The sequence below is a fragment of the Pelobates fuscus genome, chromosome 12 (genome assembly GCF_036172605.1).
Source record: "Pelobates fuscus isolate aPelFus1 chromosome 12, aPelFus1.pri, whole genome shotgun sequence".
NCBI classification, from domain to species: domain Eukaryota; kingdom Metazoa; phylum Chordata; class Amphibia; order Anura; family Pelobatidae; genus Pelobates; species Pelobates fuscus.
Genome location: NC_086328.1, coordinates 71,136,267 through 71,158,414, shown reverse-complemented (window position 1 = coordinate 71,158,414; position 22,148 = coordinate 71,136,267). Strand labels below are relative to the sequence as shown.

At 39.1% G+C, this 22,148-nt stretch overlaps 1 protein-coding gene across 3 annotated transcripts in view; it reads left to right on the top strand.

The window, feature by feature from the left end:
• The window catches only part of CENPT (centromere protein T), a 103,801-nt gene that overhangs the window by 57,569 nt on the left and 24,084 nt on the right, over positions 1-22,148 (top strand). For all 3 annotated transcript variants that reach the window (XM_063437274.1, XM_063437276.1, XM_063437275.1), the window contains 4 exons: positions 2,437-2,576; positions 12,046-12,118; positions 14,221-14,372; positions 15,142-16,881. In XM_063437274.1, the coding sequence (XP_063293344.1) occupies positions 2,437-2,576; positions 12,046-12,118; positions 14,221-14,372; positions 15,142-16,881 (2,105 nt within the window). The remainder of the gene's footprint in view (positions 1-2,436; positions 2,577-12,045; positions 12,119-14,220; positions 14,373-15,141; positions 16,882-22,148) is intronic.

Here is a 22,148-nt window from a genome sequence, read left to right as displayed (position 1 = left end):
AGCGGCTTTTCAAGGGGTAAACACAAAAAAATTACTACCCTATTTAAAAAGAAAGAAATAAAACATGTATTTAACTATACTCTGAAGACTTACACCAGAGCTCACAATGAATATGCACACAGAAACATTCATTCACTTTACATGCACATACAATCAAATACACGGTACATCTACACCAACATTTATATTGGTCTACAGGGGGCCCAGGTCCTAATTTTGCCCAGGGGCCCTGACCACTGTCAGTCCGTCCCTGGTGGTCTCCCAGACCATTCTCCTCCTTTTCTATATTTTATGTCGGGGTTAAGCCCCCTATACCTCTTGTAACGTCTACAGAGCCTGGAGAGTTGGTCTCTTCCAACTCCCTATACCCTCTGTTTCTTTTCTATATCTGTACAAGTTGATCACCATAGGCTTGTATAACAAATGTGTACACACTCCTATTTTCTTAAACCTCTATATACCGCCTTAAGTTTATGCCTTGAAGACAGAGGCATTTGTACAAGTTCTAACCAAAACAAAACCTAGAATTTGAGCCACACGTTTGTGCAACCATAATTTGTCTTTCGTATTAAGTGCACCCACACTTATTATATACAATTTTGTTCAGGAGAAATGGGACGTTCATTTCACATCAAATATTTATATATTCTAAATAATTGTATGAATAAAAGCTCAAAAAGTTTGAGAAATAGAGAATTGTTATTTTCATGTTCAGCATGTCATAACACTGTTGGCTTTTACTGCAATACAAATACACATCTTTTATGCTGTGATGTCCCCTAAAGAAACAATGCCCCCTGTGTACAGGTTTTATGGGTTTTGGAAAGCTACAGGGTCAAATATAGAACTTTAACCTATCTCTTAATGGAATTACAGCTATTTAAATGTATTTATCTACTGAAGCAGTACAGTAATATTGCGTCATACCTAGCGGTAAAAAAATATGCATTCTGCTTAAAGAAAGCCTGTCAACTCTACTAATTCTACGGTCTTTTCACTTTATTCTTAAAGGGACACTCCAGGCAGCTAAAAAAAGTGTAGCTTAATTTAAAGCTAATAAGCTCAAATACCTGTGGTTAGTTTATTTTCTTTCAATTCTGTGTAGTTTTCCTGTAATGCTGTAAAATGTATTGCTGCTTTCAGCAGTGTAACCCAGCCTCCTTAGCCACCCCCTCTCAAATTTCAACATGCTCCTGATTCCCAGTCTCTGAAAGAAGCATACCTTTGTGAGCCATCCTCCCCTCCCACTGTTAACTCCTTCCCTGCTGGTATCTGTCAGCCAAACTCACTACCAACTGTTAGCCCCTTACCCTCCAGTCCCTGTTAACCAACCTTTATCATTCTCGATTTTTCTAATTTATAATAAACATATTGCACTGTATGATACCTAATGTGGTGAGGAAATGTTTATGTGTGTGTGATGTGGTATGTAAGTTCTAGTGTCTGAATGCTGTATTTGTATTATTAGTATAATGTAGGTTGAGTACTTCTTGGGCAGGCATGTGTGGAGTGATGCAAATTTCATTGCCTTCTTGATTTACCTTACCGATCCCTTTTTTGTTTTTTTTAGTAATTGACTTTTTTAATTGCTACGATGGGAACTCTTTGAATGTAGAAGGAAATTGCATTTAGTAAATCCGTTGCAATTTCAATTTAAATGTGGAGGCACACAACAATGTGAATACACCTTTCTGTTGTATTGTCATTGCAATTAGGTTACTTTGTGTGTTAAGTGCATTACTACTTGTAATACTTGCATTATACTGTATTTTGTTTGCTTAATGGTGTAACAACCTTTATTTGTTAATACAAATATTTTTTTGTAATAATAGGTAAATATCTAATTTATATAGGTACAACATCAGTCTTCCCTTTTATACACACAGACTCGCGAACACAATTATCTCCCATAGTATAAGGAAACTCCTAAAAAAACATAATGATATATAGCAGACAAAAGAGGTCTCTGAAACAATGGGACAACAACCTTCTGGGAAAACAACAAGGAAAGGGGGACGGGGAACCCCAGCAAACAAATACATTACACACCCTATACCCATAATAGGCACAGGAAGACTAAAACATAGTAGTAATCTGGGAAACTCCATGAAGCATCTGTTTTCAGCCCCCCGTGATGGTGACTACCGTCACACTTATTCATATATATATATCCCTCCCCCCTAGAGCACTTTATAAATTTTGGGCATTTCTTCAGATCTTTTACAAAAAGTCTCGCTAACAGGAATGTAATTAAGTTATGTGATACTTTATTTGTTTTGTTTTTTTCTTTAAAAAAAAAAAATATGTATGTATACTAAAATCTTTAAACTCTTCATTTTGCCATATGACTAAATATGGCAATTGTGCGTTTGGTTTTGTTTACTCTGAATCCTATATTTTTCTGTTCTATGTTAAAGTTATTTCAACATTTTTCAGCATGAAAAACCTAGATCTGAATTTATCAGAGCTGGATGAACATAACTGTCCAACAGTATTTGGAAATGCCCATAAGAAAAGAAGAGTGAGCATCACACACTTTGAGAGGGGCGTAGAAGAAAGGCTACCTCAAGTTAAAGGTATTGTTTCTTTTTTCATTCATTTGAATTAAATGCTTTTGCTTCTGGTTAACAGTAGTAAGATGCTGCATATCCAACTGTATTAAAGGAACACTATAGTCACCTAAATTACTTTAGCTAAATAAAGCAGTTTTAGTGTATAGATCATTCCCCTGCAATTTCACTGCTCAATTCACTGTCAATTAGGAGTTAAATCACTTTGTTTCTGTTTATGCAGCCCTAGCCACACCTCCCCTGGCTATGATTGACAGAGCCTGCATGAAAATAAAAAACTGGTTTCACTTTCAAATAGATGTAATTTACCTTAAATAATTGTATCTCAATCTCTAAATTAAACTTTGATCACTTGCAGGGTCTAGCAAGCTATTAACATTGCAGGGGATAAGAAAATCTTAATTAAACAGAACTTGCAATAAAGAAAGCCTAAATAGGGCTCTCTTTACAGGAAATGTTTATGGAAGGCTGTGCAAGTCACATGCAGGGAGGTGTGACTAGGGTTCATAAACAAAGGGATTTAACTCCTAAATGGCAGAGGATTGAGCAGTGAGGCTGCAGGGGCATGTTCTATACACCAAAACTGCTTCATTAAGCATAAGTTGTTCAGGTGACTAGTGTCCCTTTAATCCTGTGATTAAAGACCATTGTAATCAAATTTTGAATTGCTTTCAGTTTCCCATATTCCCGCTGCATTCCCACAAACATTGTTCCTTAGAATGGAGCAAGATATGCCATATTCAGACTGTTATAGACTAGAAAGCCTAGTTAAGGTCAGTGTTTCGCCTTCATTAGGGAAAGTGCTTCGTCAGGGACCACTATAGTAATAGAATCACGTGGAATTGTGTTGAACACTTAGTTCAACAAGTGTGTAGGGTTGGTAGCTGTAGGGGTCCTTGTCGTCAAACTCTGCTCAGTTTGATAGGTAGGACTCTTGTCTATCTGTATCAGGTGTATACAGCACTCCTGGCTCTTCCTACAGCAATAAATCTCATGCTGCAGATAGCATGTAAAAGTGTTTAGGTACACTCTTTCAAAATCTACCACGTTCCTTTCAAACTGCTCTGGGATGTATGCCAGTAAGGCAAGCAGGTAATAAACTGTATAGCAAATGTGTCTAAACTATCACATTACTGATCACTGGTACATGCCAATCCTTATTGGTTAGTGTTCAATCTAGGATCTTTTGCTGTTATAAAAAGATACATAAATATTCAGTGTATATTCTATAGGCATTACTCAAAAAGATTTGCTTTAACTCGTTATCAGACTTTGTAAGAATAAAATGAAGACCTCTTTAACCCCTTAAGGACCAAACTTCTGGAATAAAAAAGAATCATGACATGTCACACATGTAATGTGTCCTTAAGGGGTTAAAGGAGCACTATATATAAATGATCTTGAAGACAGCATTGAAAGTCATGTTTCAGTGTTTGCAGATGACACAAAACTTTGTAAAATAATACAATGTGAGCAAGATATTACTTTGCTGCAGAGGGATTTAGATAGACTTGAGGATTGGGCACTCAAATGGCAGATACAATTTAATGTTAAAAAATGCAAAGTTATGCACTTCGGCGTAAAGAATACACATGCAACGTATATCCTTAATGGAAGAGAATTAGGGATAACAACACACAAAAAGGACTTGGGAATTGTTATAGACAACAAACTATGCTACAATGTGCAATGTCAATCAGCAGTGGCCAAGGTCAGTAGGGTATTGTCATGCATGAAAAAGGGCATTCATTCTCGGGACAAGAATATAATTTTGCCTCTTTATAAATCATTGGTAAGACCACACATTGAATATGCTGTGCAATTTTGGGCACCTGTTCTAAAGAAGGATATTATGGCACTAGAAAAAGTGCAGAGGCGGGCTACAAAATTAATAAAAGGAATGGAACATATCAGCTATGAAGAAAGGTTAACAAATTTAAACCTATTTAGTTTAGAAAAACGTCGCCTGAGAGGGGATATGATAACATTATACAAATATATTCGGGGCCAATACAAACCATTGTGTGGAAATCTATTCACAAACCGGACTTTACATAGGACACGAGGCCATGCATTTAGACTGGAAGAAGATTTTGTCTAAGGCAAAGGAAAGGTTTTTTTTTTACTGTAAGAACAATCAGGATGTGGAATTCTCTGCCTGAAGAAGTGATTTTATCAGAGTCCATACAGATGTTCAAACAGCTACTGGATGCATACTTGCAAAAACAGAATATTCAAGGATATAATCTTTCAATGTAGGGTAATACCTGCTTGATCCAAGGATAAATCTGACTGCCATTCTGGGGTCAAGAAGGAATTTTTTTCCTAGCTTGTTGCAAAATTGTGCTTCAAACTGTGTTTTTTTGCCGCCTTTTGGATCAACAGCAAAAAACAAATGTGGGAAGGCTGAACTTGATGGACGCAAGTCTCTTTTCAGCTATGTAACTATGTAACTATAGGGTCAGGAACACAAATGTATTCCTGACCCTATAGGGTTAAAACCACCATCTAGCTACCATGGTCCCCTCATGCCTCCCTAAATATAGTACAATCTTACTTGTATTTAAGTCTGGAGCTGCTTACTTTGTCTATTTCCTCTTGACCTGCCTGCTGACATCATCAGAAGTGGTAGCCTGATCCAATCACAGTGCTTCTCAATAGGATTGGCTGAGACTGACAAAGAGGCAGATCAGGGGCATAGCCAACACAATTCGAACACAGCCCTGGCCAATCAGCATCTCCTCATAGAGATGAATTGAATCAACAAATCTCTACGAGGAAAGTTCAGTGTCTGCATGCAGAGGGTGGAGACACTGAATGTTTGGATGCATTTTAGGCAGCCATGACCCAGGAAGGATCTCTAATGGCTATCTGAGGAGTGGCCATTGAAGTTATCACTAGGCATTTTCACTGAGACAAGCAGTGTTTACAGCAAAAAGCCTGAAGATAATAATTCTACTCACCAGAACAAATGCAATAAGCTGTAGTTGTTCTGGTGACTATAGCGTCTCTTTGATCACTTCTTTGCCATGGGCTTCTATGTAATTTTAAAAAAAATGTTGTCCTGCAAGCTCTTTGCAGCACTGGGAAGAGGCCACCATGAACTGACAGACACAACTTGTCCACAATAACATCTCCAAAGATTTAATTCACATAACAGGTTTTTATTCTTTTCCAATCTGATAGTTACACCTGGTCTTGATGTATAGAAATGGTAGTAAAAGGTGGGCCAGGATAGATTTCCCTGCTGTTACTGGGCATATCAGCAGTATGGAGGGTGTTTAATTAGGACTTTACTGCTCTTACTATGCAAATAGCAGTAAGGGAGTAGTATTTAGGAAGAGGGTATAAAGTCCAAAATTGTAAACAACCAAAAAGCTTACTATGCTAAAACTTTGAAACTTATCTAGGGCTTTATTCACTAAACTTTTACATTTTAAAAAGCATAAAGAAAATCAAATTTCATCACTTTGTTTTTTCTTTTTTTTACCGTTTACAATTTATTTTTGTCGTATATAGTGATACAAACTGGCTTGCAAAGCCACAACAGCTATTGCAAGCTTTTGTAAAACATAGCAGCACATTAACATGGCATTTTGGCAATACACAGTGCGCATTTTAAAATAGTAAAGTATCCATGAGACTTTTTGTCCCTTTCTTCCATTATCTTATCACTTATTTTATGGGGGGGAGGGTAGAGGCTGATGGTCACGTTTGTGTTCTCCTAGGAGTACACTATTACTCCTCCCCTCCACTTATCTGCCTATGTGGTGAGACTATTTTCCCGGGTTCGGGAAACTGTTTTTTGACATCCTAAAGCCAAAGGGAGAATGTGGTCAATTACAAAATAAAGCATCATATAACATAGCTAAACTGATACAAAACTGAACTAGTCCGAGCCCTAGGACCTTGTGTGCAATGGGTTTCTCTAGGCCAGTCAAGTCACTGAGTCCTGGTTTTTTCCACCGCCGGCACGGTTAAGGCCCGTGGAGTGGTCCACCGGTATGGTATATTCGCTTCTTATAGCCTCCAGGTTATAGGCCGCATGGTTGTGCGCCATTGCAGGGTGGATTGGGTAAGATCCTGGTAAAAAGTCAATTGGTGCGACTCAAATGACAAAGGTGTTTTGCCTCTTAGGGCTCGCATGAATTGTTGCTTGTCGGCAAAGGATTGGAATCTCACAATAATATCCCTGGGGGTGGCCTTGGGCGCTCTTGGTGACTTTGTGATCCGGTACACCCCATCCAGTACTACTGACCTCGCCTGTTTGGCAGGTAGTGCCATGGCTAGCAGTCGTCGGATCATGTGTGGAAGCTCTTCTGCAGTCACCTCGTCAGAGACCCCTCTGAATTTAAGGTTCTTTCTGCCACCTTGTGATTGGTGGTAGCCTGCGAGGCCTGCAGTGCTTGTACAGTCACCTCCAATGCGGCGAGGCCCTGCTCTGTGGTCCATACCCTGTCCGTGATGGCACGCACCTTTCCTTTACTAGCGCTATGTCTGCATCAAACAGCGTGCGTATTCGTTCGTATAGGCCTGCTATGTCTTGTTTCGTGGAGGGTGTTGAGTTTGGTGCTGCTGCGGGTATTTTTGAGCCTGATGGGCTTGGTAGACTTTGCTCGAGGTGGACTGGCCTCTCCATCTGACAGGTCCGTCGAGGCCTCTCTGTTCACCCGCTCCAGGGTCTTCAAGATCGGAGTGCCTGTTGGTAATTTCTGATGTCTCTCGTCCCGGGGATTGTTACGGCCGGAGTCTTTGGTTTTGTACGCCTCAGGTGTGGGTGGGTAGGGAGCCCAGTCATCTGGGAACTCCACGTGTCTTGCAGGAAACCACAGGTTGCTGGGTCTGTGCATCTGCCGTTTCTTGCGGGTCGATTCTTAACTTGCGATCCGCAGAAGAAAGGCATGTCACCCAGTCTCGGGTAGCACTGCTGGGGGCCGATGTAGCCTAGTTTGGTCGATTTATTGTGAGATTCAGAATGTAGGACCAGGAGCAGTATGAAATGTCCACTCAATTCGGCTGCTTGGCCCCGCCCCCTTGACATTGTTTTTGATATGCACATTTTGGAAAATGGTAAATTTCTTCTTTTTTGATGGATCTGGTGTGAATACCATCCCACAATTTTTTGTATACCTGTGTATCTGAAAGCAAAAGTGGTTAAGACCTATTTTCACACCAGGACTCAAGTAATCTATACACCCAATTACTGGGAATATAGGCTTCCGTGATCCAGATTTTTTTTTTTTTCCTTAAGATAATACTATATTTTTCAACTTTTTGCTCATTGCATACACTAAAAATTTGAGAGAGAAATCATGGTAAAAATCTTTTGGGGAACAAGTATTGCACAGAAATACCTACAAGGTGTAAATACAATTTTTAGAGCAAAAATATACATGAGTTCTGTGCATACTGTTGTTATTGCTACAAGGTGTAAATAAGGCTGTGAGACCTCATCAGTATGTTTTTCACAAAAGAAGTAATGATCTATTACCTTCTGGGTTCTTTGCAAAATTTACCAAAACCCCCAACAGTGACTGCTACTTTTTTGCTGTGCGTGAGAGTTACAACAGTGCTTGCACAGCCGCAATAGCTTTCACAAGCTCTATCTTCACATAAACATGGCTTGGAGATATCTTGCACATTTTTGTTTTTAGTATACTATGACATGCTAGGTTAGGTATGCGTAAAACTTCGAGTAACATGAAAAAGTACATTAATGCTTATAATGTGATTTGCAGGTCTTGTGTTACGCCTAATAGTAATGAATAAGATTGACAAGCTTTTTACACAGGTTATGGACTGAGGCTTAAGACACAAAAGAAAAATACATACTGTCGGTACATTAGCTTGCTAATTAAGTAAATGTTAAATATAACATGCTGTTTAGTCATGTCTAGAGTGAATGAGCATATAACACTTGGCTAGCCTAGGAGAAGATCTAGACAAATGAGATGAAAGTATAAACATTATAACAAGAGAAACTAAAACAAGCTGAGTAATCCTAGTGCTGTCTATAGTTAATATCATGTGTCGTTAGCTAGCTTAAATCAGGTTAGGTATCATGCTGGGTGGGCCAGTGAACTGACACATATGAAATTAATGACTTGCATGACTAAGGTGTGTAGAAGTGTGACATGCTAGATTCAGATGAACTAAAATACAACATAAACAGCGACCAAAAGGTTCTAGGAAAGTGCTTGTCAGATTGAGAATTGTGGGCTAGGTTGTGGATCGAAAATGCAAGAAACTACTTAATACACTAGTAGTTTGGCACGACACCCAGGCTACACATTTCAGAATTTATGGGGAGTAGGATGCCTGTATGTCAAGACTGTCTAGGCCTTATTAAACAATGGGCAGCCATATGCAATAGTTAAGCAAACATAACAGTAACTATGACTGAGGCATAGAAGGCAGGATAGCGTCCCTTAAATGTGGATCCTGTATGCCATGTCCCTTTTCCCCACTGAGGGCAGGGTATGATCTGGGTGTCCCTCAGGCACAGCTCAGCCGATGCCCTCCATGGGATGGGCACAGTCCCGCGAATCTGGTGAGTGCTGCAAGTTGTTGAGGCTGTGGGAAGGGTTTTCTTCGTTAGGCCATCGAATGCTCCAGCCCCTCTCACCGTCTCCAGCCTGGGTCGTAGCTGGGGCCATTGTCTCCCCTGGAGGGATTTGCCGTCGTGTCGCTGTGAGACGTGATTTTCGGGGTCTCGGGCGGCGGTGGGACCTCCTCCTGTTGGGTCTGTAAGTTGGTGCACTTAGCCTCTTAGATCTATGCCAGGGAGTGGGTCGCCGAGCCAGCTTTCGTCCGGAGGTTGCGCCTTGGGAGCGGGTGTAGTCAGACGTCGACTCCTTGCCTCCACTCTCCTCCAGAACTGCTGGCAGATCTTATCAAATGCCCTTAGGAATTTGGTTTCCCATTCACGGGCAGCCGACCCCTCACCACTCAGAGCGAGATTTTCAGCGGCCATCTTGAGCCTTGTGGGATCTGTTGTCGTTAAATGAGTTTTGCTTGTCACATTGATAACCCCCGACGGTCTGTGGGGGGGGGGGGGGGGGAACGGGTACCCTTCTCGAGCGTCCCTGTTGGTTGCCGCAGCGGGAGAGCGGCCGTCTCTCCCACTCTAGCCAGGCTTGCAGGCCGCAGATGTCGCGTGTGTCAGGCTGACCCAAAAAGCATTGTGTTTGGCATTAATGTGTAGCTTGCGTTGTCCCCTGGTGTCCGGTGGCTGGTTTCAGGTCAATAAGTGCTTGTTTTAGTCGAGAATAAGTAAGAAACCGCCACCCAGAGCAGGAGCAGCAGTAACGTGCGACTGCTCCGCTCCGAGATCAGGCCGAGTTGTACCCTTTTGACCACTGCCAAAGTTAACCTGCTGGCCCTCTTCAGTCTCTCACGATTCACCTGCCAGAAGCCCACACATGAGAGTACAACACTGTCTATGGAGATCCTGTTACACTTCTGGATGCTGAACTAGAAGCATATCTGACTTAGAGAATGTTTGCAGTTTGGCTGTTTTTACCTTTACATTTTAAATCCGCTTTAAACTCTCACTATATTAACTAACTCTGTCAGTGTTGGAGCAGACTTCGCCTCGATATGCATTTCCTGATAAAAATGTATGCGTAAGCCTGGACCAGCTATGCATCCAAGAAAACCTGCCCACACACATTGTAAGAGTGGACCATCACATTTTTATTCTGGTAAACACTAGAATATATGCCAGTACCTTCACTGAATATAGTTGAGAATCTCTCTGGACCATTCGGAAAAAGGATAGCCACTTGTAAGGACACATGTTTGCAAGGGAAAGAGCAGTTGTCTGCTGATTAAATAGTTTTAGAGGGTGTCTATACATCTCTATCCTATTTTGTTTCCCGTCGCTTCTGATCCTAATATTTGTCCTGTGGTCACATATCCAAGCAATCTAAAAATATTATGTCCATATATCCTACTATACCCCTCAATGCTAACTCTGAGAGCCATTTCCTGTTTAATGATGAGCTATCCTTTATGAATTGGCTCAATTCCCTTTTTGAGGAAAGGGGGTTCAAAATCTTTGGTAGCGTATTTAGTTGTGTGCGAATCCACTTTGCCGTATGAAAGCAATGCAATAATGTAAAGTAAGTTATATCTATCTGGCTTATGTTTCCATAGAAATCCAGTCAATGTAACACCTAACAAAAAAAGAGGTGGAAAGAATAGACACCCTTCCTAAAACAAGACAATAGAGTGCTAACAGTAGAAATACTTAATATTCAATAAAGATACATGACACAACAATGGGAACGCACAAATCCAAACGTGCAAAAATAGGAGCCGACTAATCCATTCCATGCTTAATGTGGTACTTACGCTTAGAATATGAGTAACTGCCTGTCAACTCACTGTGTCATAACAGTTCTAAGTAACCTGTCTGTTCCCTTCTGCCGCCAACCCCTTTCCGCTGGTATGTGTCGGTTTTCTTCTTCTTTTTTTTTTTTTCTTTTCTTTTTTTTTTAGGTATTATGATACTTTTGTCCATAACACACTTGTCACGAACAACATGGACTCTCCTGATTTTTGTCAATACGAAAGCTAATTCATGAAATGACTATAATTTTTTCCTGATTGTGTATGACTAATCTGTAATTACATAGAGATTGGTATTATCTTTATCTTGTCTACTGATATGTAACTTTTTTCCTTCCTTTTATAAAATGGAATAAAGATTTATAAATTAAAATGAATAACTGCCACGTTATACACAAAATGGTTCATGGGACCATTTTTCAGAACCGTTAGCCAAGTTTTCCCTTTGCCCTTTTCTAGAGTCCTACACGTAAGCAAGGTTATTCACCAAACTCCTGATTCTAGCAAATAACAATCTGAATGCAATATTTAGGATAAAGTAGCAAGCTGTTACTATAAAAGAGTTGGGAAATTTTTCCAGGACCGGTATCTTGGCCTCAATTTTCTCATTGAGATTTCAATTTGCTACAATTTGGAGTAAAATGAATAACTTCTGGGACATTGTTACTTATTTTGCTTCCCCACTGCAAGGATTTGTCAGTTCTCGTTCTGGCTTTTTATTATAGGCGTCTGACCCAGTTCTTTATAAATAAAAGATATCACTGTTAAGTTATACACCTTGAAACTGCATTTCTTTTGATATTGATGCTTCTTTCACTGAATAGAAAAGCTATACAGATCTTATGTGACAACATGCTATAAACAATGTGAGACGTAAGTTTTAAATAACATGTTTGATCTGCAGAGTTAAGTAAACCTCCATCTAAAACCTTAAAAAACGAGATCTAACCGTATCTGCCACCTGAATAATCAATTGAAAAAAGGACTATGAGAAGAGGAAAAACTGCACTTTTGTCAAGAATACTAAAACATATTTAAAAGCATATGTTTATAATTATATATGCAAGGTGGCAAAACCGAGCCATCACTGTACAATGATTAACATTAAAAAATTTTGTTTCAGAGAACAGCCTATCGAAGATGGCAGAACAAATTGGAAATCTGTCGGCCATGGGAAATCAGTCTGTGGTACCAAGGTGACTAATCTTAGAGAGCTAGGTATCTAGCCAAGTTACATGTTGCATGAACAAAGAAAAACACGTTTTATTATCCTTTCATTCATGAAATATCTTTATAAAACCTTTTCAAATCTCAAAATATGTATATTGGCTGCACACCTTTCTTTTTACACACATATATATATATATATATACATTATTTGTATTTTTTATTAAAGTGTGTGTGTATATATATATATACACACACACACACACACACACACACACACACACACACACACACACACACACACTATCAATGGTGATTGAGGCATACATAAAGTGTATAATTCTGCTTCAGTGGTATAGGACATATACTATTCGTCGATACAGAAATAAAAATGAAGTGGACAGTCTCTGGATCTGTTTCTTTACCAGTATTTAATATTGTTCTATTAAGATTATCCCGTGCCTTTTTTTTGTTTATCATATTTTTCTGTTGATTTTTTTTTTTCTATTCTAAGATACTAATATTATATTGATTTCCTTTTTTGAGACAAATGGTTATAAAACAACTTTTAATATACATATTAAAAGTTGTTTTATTAGGCTTACTCTCTGTCCATGAGGGTTTATCCCTTACATGTTTTTTTCCTTGTGTTCTTTTTGTCAAAGCCTATTTCATCTTAGGGGTTTACCCCCCTTACCATTAGAGTAACTTGACACCCTCTCCCTAGAAGGTTTTCCTTGTATCCTTAAGAATAATATCAAAGATGTTTTATATCTGATCAGAGGGCCTGCTTAACAATAAATCATGTGTATGTGTACTATTGTGTAACTTATGAAGCTCTCAACAATCCCACTCATCATTAAATCTCTAACAAATTATTCTTGATCCATTTTCTCTGCTGGTGATCTTCCCTTGTCCTCTATTCTTTCCAACGGACTTCTCAAGCGCCGCATAATTTTTATGGAATGCTCTCAATTGTCTAACATTTCTCTCAAGAGCTTTAAAGAACTAGTCTAAGGACCGGCACTTGAAGTGGTCTTGATGCCTGGAGTCTAAATGTTCAGTGTTCTATGAAGTGCTGCACCTACAGAGTTTAGCCCATTTTCTACCAGAGCTGTTACTTAATCTCCTGCAAAGTCATTGAGGCATTGTTGGTTCCGTCATTAGACCATGAGTTCCGGGTTGGCTAATGTCCGCTCTGTGCATATTTGATGTCTCACGTCTGCATGCTGGCAACCAATCTCTAGAGACGTCATAGCCCCTCTCCATGCCACCTATATCCTCTTCTTAGTCTGTCCTTCCCCTTACATCCCTCCAGCAAGGAGTGACAACATCCGCAAAAGAGGATGATCTGATGCCAGAACTTATTTTTTTTTTTTGTTTTGTTTTTTTGGCTTTACCTTTTTTTTTTTTTTCAGCTTTACTTCTTTAGAGATTTGGGACAGGATGAGGGTTACTCTGACCAAAAACAGTGTTTTATTAAACCCACCCACCAGTTATAGAAATACCTTATTTTAGGAAAGCTTTCTATCTTCCTGTGTAAACCTTCTCTTCTTAACGTAGCTCTCCCATCCCTCCGCATGTCACCTGTGTTTCCATAGTCCATTCACTCTCTATTTCCACTACGTGGTTTTTTCTTTCTCATTTTTTCTTATACAAGCTTAACTGGACACCGGCATCATATCAATCACTCTCTTCTCCCTTCCAACATGTCATTCTCTCTCTAGGGTTCAGTTACCTCTTCTTCCTAGATTCTAGACTCTTTTGAGTACTTTTTTTTCACCGTTTTGCATCTGTTAATTTTGTGTGTAATTTTTTTTTTTTTTTTTTTTTTTAATGTATATAAATGTTAGCACTTTATGAAGGCTGATTTACACATACACAAAAAATCATTTTGGAAATACTGATAAGGTTAATATGAATGATCCGCCTGGACATTTAATTGACATTTTGTTGTAAAGATGTATTTAATTTTTTTTTTTTAATGGTTTTTAACATTAATTTTGTAGTATACATTCTTTTATTATAGTATAATATTCTTTTATATTTTTTTTACCATATTGAAAAACCAATATTTTGACCTATTGACCAAAAAAAAACCCTGCATATGATAAATGTTTTTGTTTTTTAGGACAATTACGACAGATTTGTGCACCCCTGTTGTTGCTGAATTGATAAGTAAAGGAGGTAAAGGTGGTTTGATAAGGAGGCCAAAAAAGTTTCATCTGGTTTCTTTAGAAGATTTTGAACAAGGAGTGGAAAACAACTATCAACATTTGAAAGGTTATAGCATTGATTTTGGAATATTATTGGTTTTATACATAATGGGGCAAATGTATAATGAATAAGTTACCTTTTTATTTTAACTATTGGTTTGGGGGTTTTAACGGTTGCTTTCGTTTGAATGTGAGCACAGTGTTGAAAGTTTGTCATTAAAGTTAGCTTATCTCCTCTGTTAACAAAAAAGTACCTCTACATCTTTCACTTATGCACTTTGATAACGGATGTAAAATGAAAGCATACCATTAACCACCTCCCTCACCTTGGCCAATTTTTCACCAGTGAGCCGTTTTGGCAGACATTGATCATAACAGACCTAAATAGCTAAGTGGCAAATGCTTACATTCTATTGTAATACTTTTATTTGTGCCTTGCCTTATTTACAGAATTGAGTGTATTTGTCCATTTTATTTTTGTCTCTTTGGCCAATCTTTTATTATAGTAGACTTGGTGATAAGTTAAATTTCAGATCATATGCCAGCTCAGTAGCCAAGCAACCATAGACTTTGTACAGTGGAACTGCTTTGACATTTATATATTTGCCCATACAATAATATCATAAAGAGCTGTTTCTCGCTTTTCCTTGTTATCCTTTTGTATAAATCTTTAGGCAAGTATCTGCATATATTAATCAAATTGATTACATGTTTATTCATTAAGCTGTCATTGGTACAGAACTCGCACTTTAAATTTAATTGTCAAAAATTCAGTGTCTATTATTGACTATTTCAATCTTTGTGTTACATTTTTACATATACTTTGTGTCAAACAGGTTCCCAAGAATGTTTTGTAGAGTCAACAGAGGGAGAAGAATCTGATATATCATCAAATGAGATGGCTGGGATGAACACAGAATTATATGCACATCCTGTAATCAAAAAACAAAGCATTGTTAAGGTTTACCCTGAACAAGAAACCACGAAGAAAGAACTTGTATCAAGCATTGATGGAAAAAATGATTCTGTAAATGAATTTGATTCTAATTTTGAATTACTTAATGTGCATATTTTATTTGTACAGGAAGACCCAGGTCAACAAGAAACGGACGTGTCTCAAGGGATGGAGGTAGACAATGAACCTCATACAAGTGGAGTAGAAGGACCTCACCATGTGCCTGAAGAGATTAATGCTGAAGTGGTTCGCAAAAATGAAGAACTTATTTTCACAGAGAGTCACATCCAAACCTCTAATATTTTACTTGGTGAAGCAGGAAAAACGTCTCATATTTTACCTGGTAAAGCAGGAGAAACCTCTAATATTTTACTTGGTGAAGCAAGAGAAACATCTAATATTTTACTTGGTGAAGCAGGAAAAACGTCTCATATTTTACCTGGTAAAGCAGGAGAAACCTCTAATATTTTACTTGGTGAAGCAAGAGAAACATCTAATATTTTACTTGGTGAAGCAGGAAAAACGTCTCATATTTTACCTGGTAAAGCAGGAGAAACCTCTAATATTTTACTTGGTGAAGCAAGAGAAACATCTAATAATTTACTTGGTGAAGCAAGAGAAACATCTAATATTTTACTTGGTGAAGCAGGCAAAACATCTAATATTTTACTTGGTGAAGCAGGAAAAACGTCTCATATTTTACTTGGTGAAGCAAGAGAAACGTCTCATACTTTACTTGGTGAAGAAGGAGAAACATCTAATATTTTACTTGGTGAAGCAAGCAAAACATCTAATATTTTACTTGGTGAAGCAAGCAAAACATCTAATATTTTACTTGGTGAAGCAGGAGAAACATCTAATATTTTACTTGGTGAAGCAGGAGAAACATCTAATATTTTACTTGGTGAAGAAGGAGAAACATCTAATATTTTACTTGGTGTAGCAGGAGAAACGTCTCATAGTTTACCTGGTAAAGCAGGCAAAACATCTAATATTTTACTTGGTGAAGCAGGAGAAACGTCTCATATTTTACCTGGTAAAGCAGGAGAAACATCTAACATTTTACTTGGTGAAGCAGGAGAAACATCTAATATTTTACTTGGTGAAGCAGGAGAAACATCTAATATTTTACTTGGTGAAGCAAGCAAAACATCTAATATTTTACTTGGTGAAGCAGGCAAAACATCTCATATTTTACTTGGTGTAGCAGGAGAAACGTCTCATATTTTACCTGGTAAAGCAGGAGAAACCTCTAATATTTTACTTGGTAAAGCAAGAGAAACATCTAATATTTTACTTGGTGAAGCAAGCAAAACATCTAATATTTTACTTGGTGAAGCAGGCAAAACATCTAATATTTTACTTGGTGAAGCAGGCAAGACATCTAATATTTTACTTGGTCAAGCAAGCAAAACATCTAATATTTTACTTGGTGAAACAGAAGTGACAACTGTGCCTCAGACACTGGACTCTCATGCCGAAGATAGTGCATCATCAGTAGTTGACATCCATATGCACAGATTGTCTTCATCAACGTTAGAAGAGCAGAAGGTTCAACAAAAACCTGTAGAAATGCATGGCTTAACTGACCATTCTCTATCGGATAGTCAGGAGGACACTGGTAAGAAATTCATTAGTCACAAATCTTTTTTATTTAATTACTGCAGTGAGGATGGCAAGCTTGAGTATGTGTTAAATGACCAAAATGGTGATACGCAGAGCTGTTCAAGAAACCCAGAGTTTGTAATAATTAGGCTAAACCAACAATGTATAGATATTCCTAAATTGGGGAAGGTACATTCTGTTTCCCTGCAGTTTTGGCCAAGTTCACAAATAGTAGGTAGAGATACACAAAAATGTAAAGTGCATGCCAAGTAAATTAAAATTATTTACTTGATTTGAACATTATTAAAGTAAATGGAAATTTTTAAAAAAAGATAAAACATCCCCTTGATGCTATTGGTCTTTTTTTTTTTTTTTTTGGTATATATTTATGCTTTTTATGAATTATGAGCCACTTTATCTGAAGGTCTGTAATGCACTGCAATCCATTCAATTAATTGCCTCTTCGTAATTCTAATTTCTTGAATTGCTTTCCACACACACAGTTTTCCTGTTTCTCTTCACCTTAAACTTGCCTACGTTTTCTCTCCTCCTGTGGAGAGATTGTTGATTGGTGATATTACCCCTGTTTTTTTATTTAAACTAATGTGTATATTTGTTCTAATCACAAGAGCCTTCACCCTGATCTGTTATCCTTATTAAGCTTATAATATGAAAGTTCCCAATAATCTTTTAACAGTACGAAAACTCAAGTCCTCCCTCTATCAACCTACACCAGTCCTTAGCTAATATATTCATGTATGATTGGAGAATGAATTGCCTCACATACCTGAGGGGGTTAAAAGTCCCTAAAACTATTGCTATGATTTATAAATAGAACCACCATCCCCTTTTACAACAAATTAAGACCTACTTATGTAGGTGAAAAAAAGTTTCTTATCCTGGGCAGGGAAAATCAACTAAGTTAAGCTGATGAATCTACCAATGATACTCTTTTGAGCTCTTCCTGTGTCTATTCCCAAATCCTATTTCAATGCTTTTCAACATCTACTATCTACATTCATTTGATCAGAAAGGCTGGCAGAACTGAAACGATCACTATTCACAAATCCAACAGAGATGGGGGGGCTCCATACATTCTCCACTATTATTCTGCTGTGATCCTCTCATAATTTATTAATCTACATGCTTTACCAGACAAAACTCTTATCCCGAAAATCAGTGCCCCTTTTTATGCATGACAATACCTTACTGGCCTTAGCCACTGCCAATTGACATTGCACATTGTTGCCTAGTTTATCTATAACAATTCCCCCTTGTGTGTTGTTATCCATAATTCACTACCATTTAGGTTGTAAGTTGCTTGTGCATTCTTTACCCCAAAGTGCATAACTTTGCATTTTTCAACATTAAATTTAAGCTGCAATTTAAGTGTCCAGTCCCCCAATTTATCTAAATCCCTCTGCAGCAAAGTAATATCTTGCTCACATTGTAATACTTACACCTAAATGGTGGGTTTTCACTATAGGGTCAGGAATACATGTTTGTGTTCCTGACCCTATAGTGATCCTTTAACCCCTTAAGGACACATGACATGTGTGACATGTCATGATTCCCTTTTATTCCAGAAGTTTGGTCCTTAAGGGGTTAAATAGAAACGGTCCTAGAAGAGAACCCTGAGGGACACCACCTACCACCACCTTTGTTCAGTTTGAAAATTTACCATTGACCACTCTCTGCACTCTATCTTTAAGCCAATGTTCTACGCAAGAACAAGAATTTTCATCTAGACCAATTTCTTTCACTAACCTATTGAGTGGAACTGTATCAAATGCCTTGGTAACATCCAAGTAGATTGTATCCACTGCAACACCCTGATCTATAGTTCTACTTAATTCTTCATAGAATGCAATTAACTTAATTTGACATGACCTATGTTTAATACAACCATGCTGATTTTTGCTAATAACATTGTTGTCCTAAATTAAATTCTGAATATTATCCCTTTCAAATAACCTTTGAAATGCTTTCCCAGCCACAGAAGTAACGCTCACAGGTCTATAATATCCACACAAGAGTGAAAGTGAGAGAGTGAGTGACTGAGCGTTGGTCAGAGACAGAAATAGATGTATAGATAGATGGAAATAGATGGTGTGTGTGTATGTTTACAATATTTATTTACAATTTGTGTGTTTTTATACAAACTATACATAGCGATCTCTATATGTAGTGTTTTCATACAAACTTTGGCTTAGGAGGAGGGCGAGCATAGACTGTGAGCTGTCCATCGGCTCCGCTCGCAAGCGCGCACATGCGCGGTAGAGCGTTAGGTTCATTCATAGAGCGACATTCAATTCCTACTCTATGAAGAACGCGATTGGTGCAGTGCGATGCCACTCATGCGCACCAGACAGCTATGATGCTTCTCTAAAAGAAGCGTCTGAGCCCTGTTATTTAGTCTTTTTTTTAAATTTTTTTTTTATGCTTTATTTTTGCTGTGCATATAAATGGTACAAGCAGGCCTGAGGTGCCCCGAAAGCATTCCTCCGGCTTTTCCTCGCTTAACATGCGGGGCATATGATTAACAGGCACAATTTTATATTATAAGTTGGAGTAATTCGCATAGTCACAGGCTTATCTGTTGTGTCTAGATTATAAGTAGGAGTTTGTCACCATTAGAGAACTATACGTAATTGGAATCCTACTCAAGTGCGTATAACGGGTTTGTCTAACAGGCTATTTTTCGAAGGAGATGTTTATACATATTAAAGATATTTGTTCGTGCATGAAACCACAATCTGGCTTTCTACGCCACAGTAGCTGTAGGGAACCGTTCAGTGACATAGTCTGACAAGGAATGAGAAATACCGAGTGCTCTTTTAAGTAATAGAGAAAGTAGTAAGATTAGCAGGTCATTCAGGCATTAGAAGTAAGTCCGTTATATTGTGAGACATATGTTTTCCTAGCCGTCTGTAACAGTAATATAAGTTTAAGTTTCACGTGTAGAGTACAAGCGATGCGAATAATAATAATAATTATCTAACCGTGGTAACAAAAGATATTAAGTTAAAAATAAACTGAACAAACGTAGTAGGTTCAAGGCAGGTGATGCCAGCTGGGCCTTGGTTTGAAGCGTCGGCTTTGCAGATTACAACTAATAAAAGCGAGTGAGTTGTGTGTGTGGCCACTGGCCAGATTAACAAAAAATTGAAAAGACAGAGTCAAAAGCATAATAAAACAGTCGTTTTGGGGCTTTGTGGTCTTCGGGCTGGCCCTGTGATATATTTGCGTGCAAAGGTGTTGTGACGGTCCTGTGTGGGCTTGTATAGACCTATGGTTAGTCAGACCAGGCTGTAGCCTTGGTCGGGTGAGGGCGTTTGCTTGCTCGGCTGTTATAGCTAGGTTGCGGTCTGCGCCCCCAATAATCATTTTGGGTGAAAGTGTCGTGGTTTGTGGATTCTTTGGTAAGCGTGGGGTCTGCCCTGTTGTCAGTAGTGCGGTACCCAGGAGTGTTGGTGAGAAGGGGGGCTGTGTCGGGTCTGTTGTTCCGGCAAAATTCGGTGGCACTGGAGGGAGCTACCCATGGGTAGGCTTAGGGCCGCGTCAAGCGTAATGCCATGTGGGGATGAAAGGTGTACAAGTATTAAGGCTTGTTCTGACTGCTGTGTCTAATGCTCTGGTCTGAGGGGGTGCGGTGTTTCAGTGATGGTATGGAGACGATTTGCATAGCTCTTTTGTGTATGTCTGTATGCCTAGGGGTGGAAGGTGAGATGCAAGTCAAGTGTTTCGTACCTGACTAGGTAGGGCATGTTGGGGGTAGAAAATGTAGTGAGGTCTTTACAACTATGAAAAACGGAGGTTAGTAAAACCATAAGTAATAAACTTTAATATTAAATATCGTCCCGTGGGGCGTTTGAGTCCCCCTTCAAGTAGTGATAGCTGCGTAGGAGTCAGGTGTTCTTCCTTGGGGGATGAAAATGGTGGTTCTTGCTGGATCCCAGGTGTGGGTTGAAGGGGAGGTGTTGTTTGACCCCCGTCGTGTCAGCGAGTCCACGGACAGGCCCATATCCCATAGTAGTGTCACTGAGCTCTGGAGGTTCTGAATGTAGTACGTTTCGTTTCCTTGCTTGACCGTTAGCATGCGGGATTGGTGCCAGCGGTAGTGAGTCCCTTGTTGTTGGAGTAAGGAGGTGAGCGGTCGGAGCGATCGCTGCCAGGCTAGCGTGCCACTCGATAAGTCGGCGTAAAATGATATCGCCATATTTTCAAAGTGAAGGGGTGCTTTGTCCTGTAGTGCTGTGAGGACCGCTACTTTGTCGTTCCCGTTTTGAAAGGTAATTATTAAGTCCCTGGGGGCTGTGGTTGGCGTTTTTTTGGGTTTAGGGATTCTAAAGAATCTGTCCAGGGTGATCGCTTTCCCCTGCCTCGGTGATCGTAGGGCCGCCAGCATGCGTCTCAAGAAATGTGGCAGTTCCGTTTCGGGGATATTATCCGAGACCCCTCTGAGTTTGAGGTTGTTTCTTCTCTGCCGCAAAGCAGCGTTCATGTAACAGGTTCTGCTGCTGCAGGTCTTGTACGGCTTGGTGAAGCTTGGCAATATGTTGGGTGCTCTTTGGGAAGTTCCCTCTAGAGCCCCATTGCGACTGGTCAGTCCTTGCAAGTCGCTGCATATCGCCGTTATGTCCGCCAAGATATTCCTTTGCAGGACTGCCAGCAATGCCTTTAGGACCGATGTGGTCACAGGTGAGTCCGACCCTGATTTGTTGTGTTTCGTTGCTTCTAAGGGAGCCGGTGCGGGCATGGGTAAGTAGTCTTTTTTGCTATAGCGAGCACGGAGCTACAGGCTTGTGCGTCCTTTCACCTCCGTGGTCAGGCTCCGCTCCCGCTATTTAGTCTTTTTGATGAAAAATGGGGCGGGGTGGGGCCTGGCGAGGATTTCGTCGTTGGAACTGAGGTAAGTTTTAATGATAAAAGCACTCAGATTGATTTTTTTTTTTTTGCAAACTAATATAAAAGCAAGAAGGTAGGCATGGAGACCTGTCTTTCTTGCTTTTATAGTTTGACTATAGTGCTCCTTTAACAAACACCCCCACCCAGGTTTTCTGTGTACCTTTTTTTTTTTAATGTGCTTAAAACATGCTTTGGGGTTGGTTTGGCTCTCTTTTGCCATCACTTTGTCGTTTTGTAGTTTAGTAGATCGAATTGCCTTTTTGCTTGCATCATTGACTTCCTTATATCTGTTACAGGATGCCTCTGATTTGTTTGATTTAAATGCCCTTTTCTTATTTTTTACTTTCTCACTAGACCACATTGTTTTCAATTTGT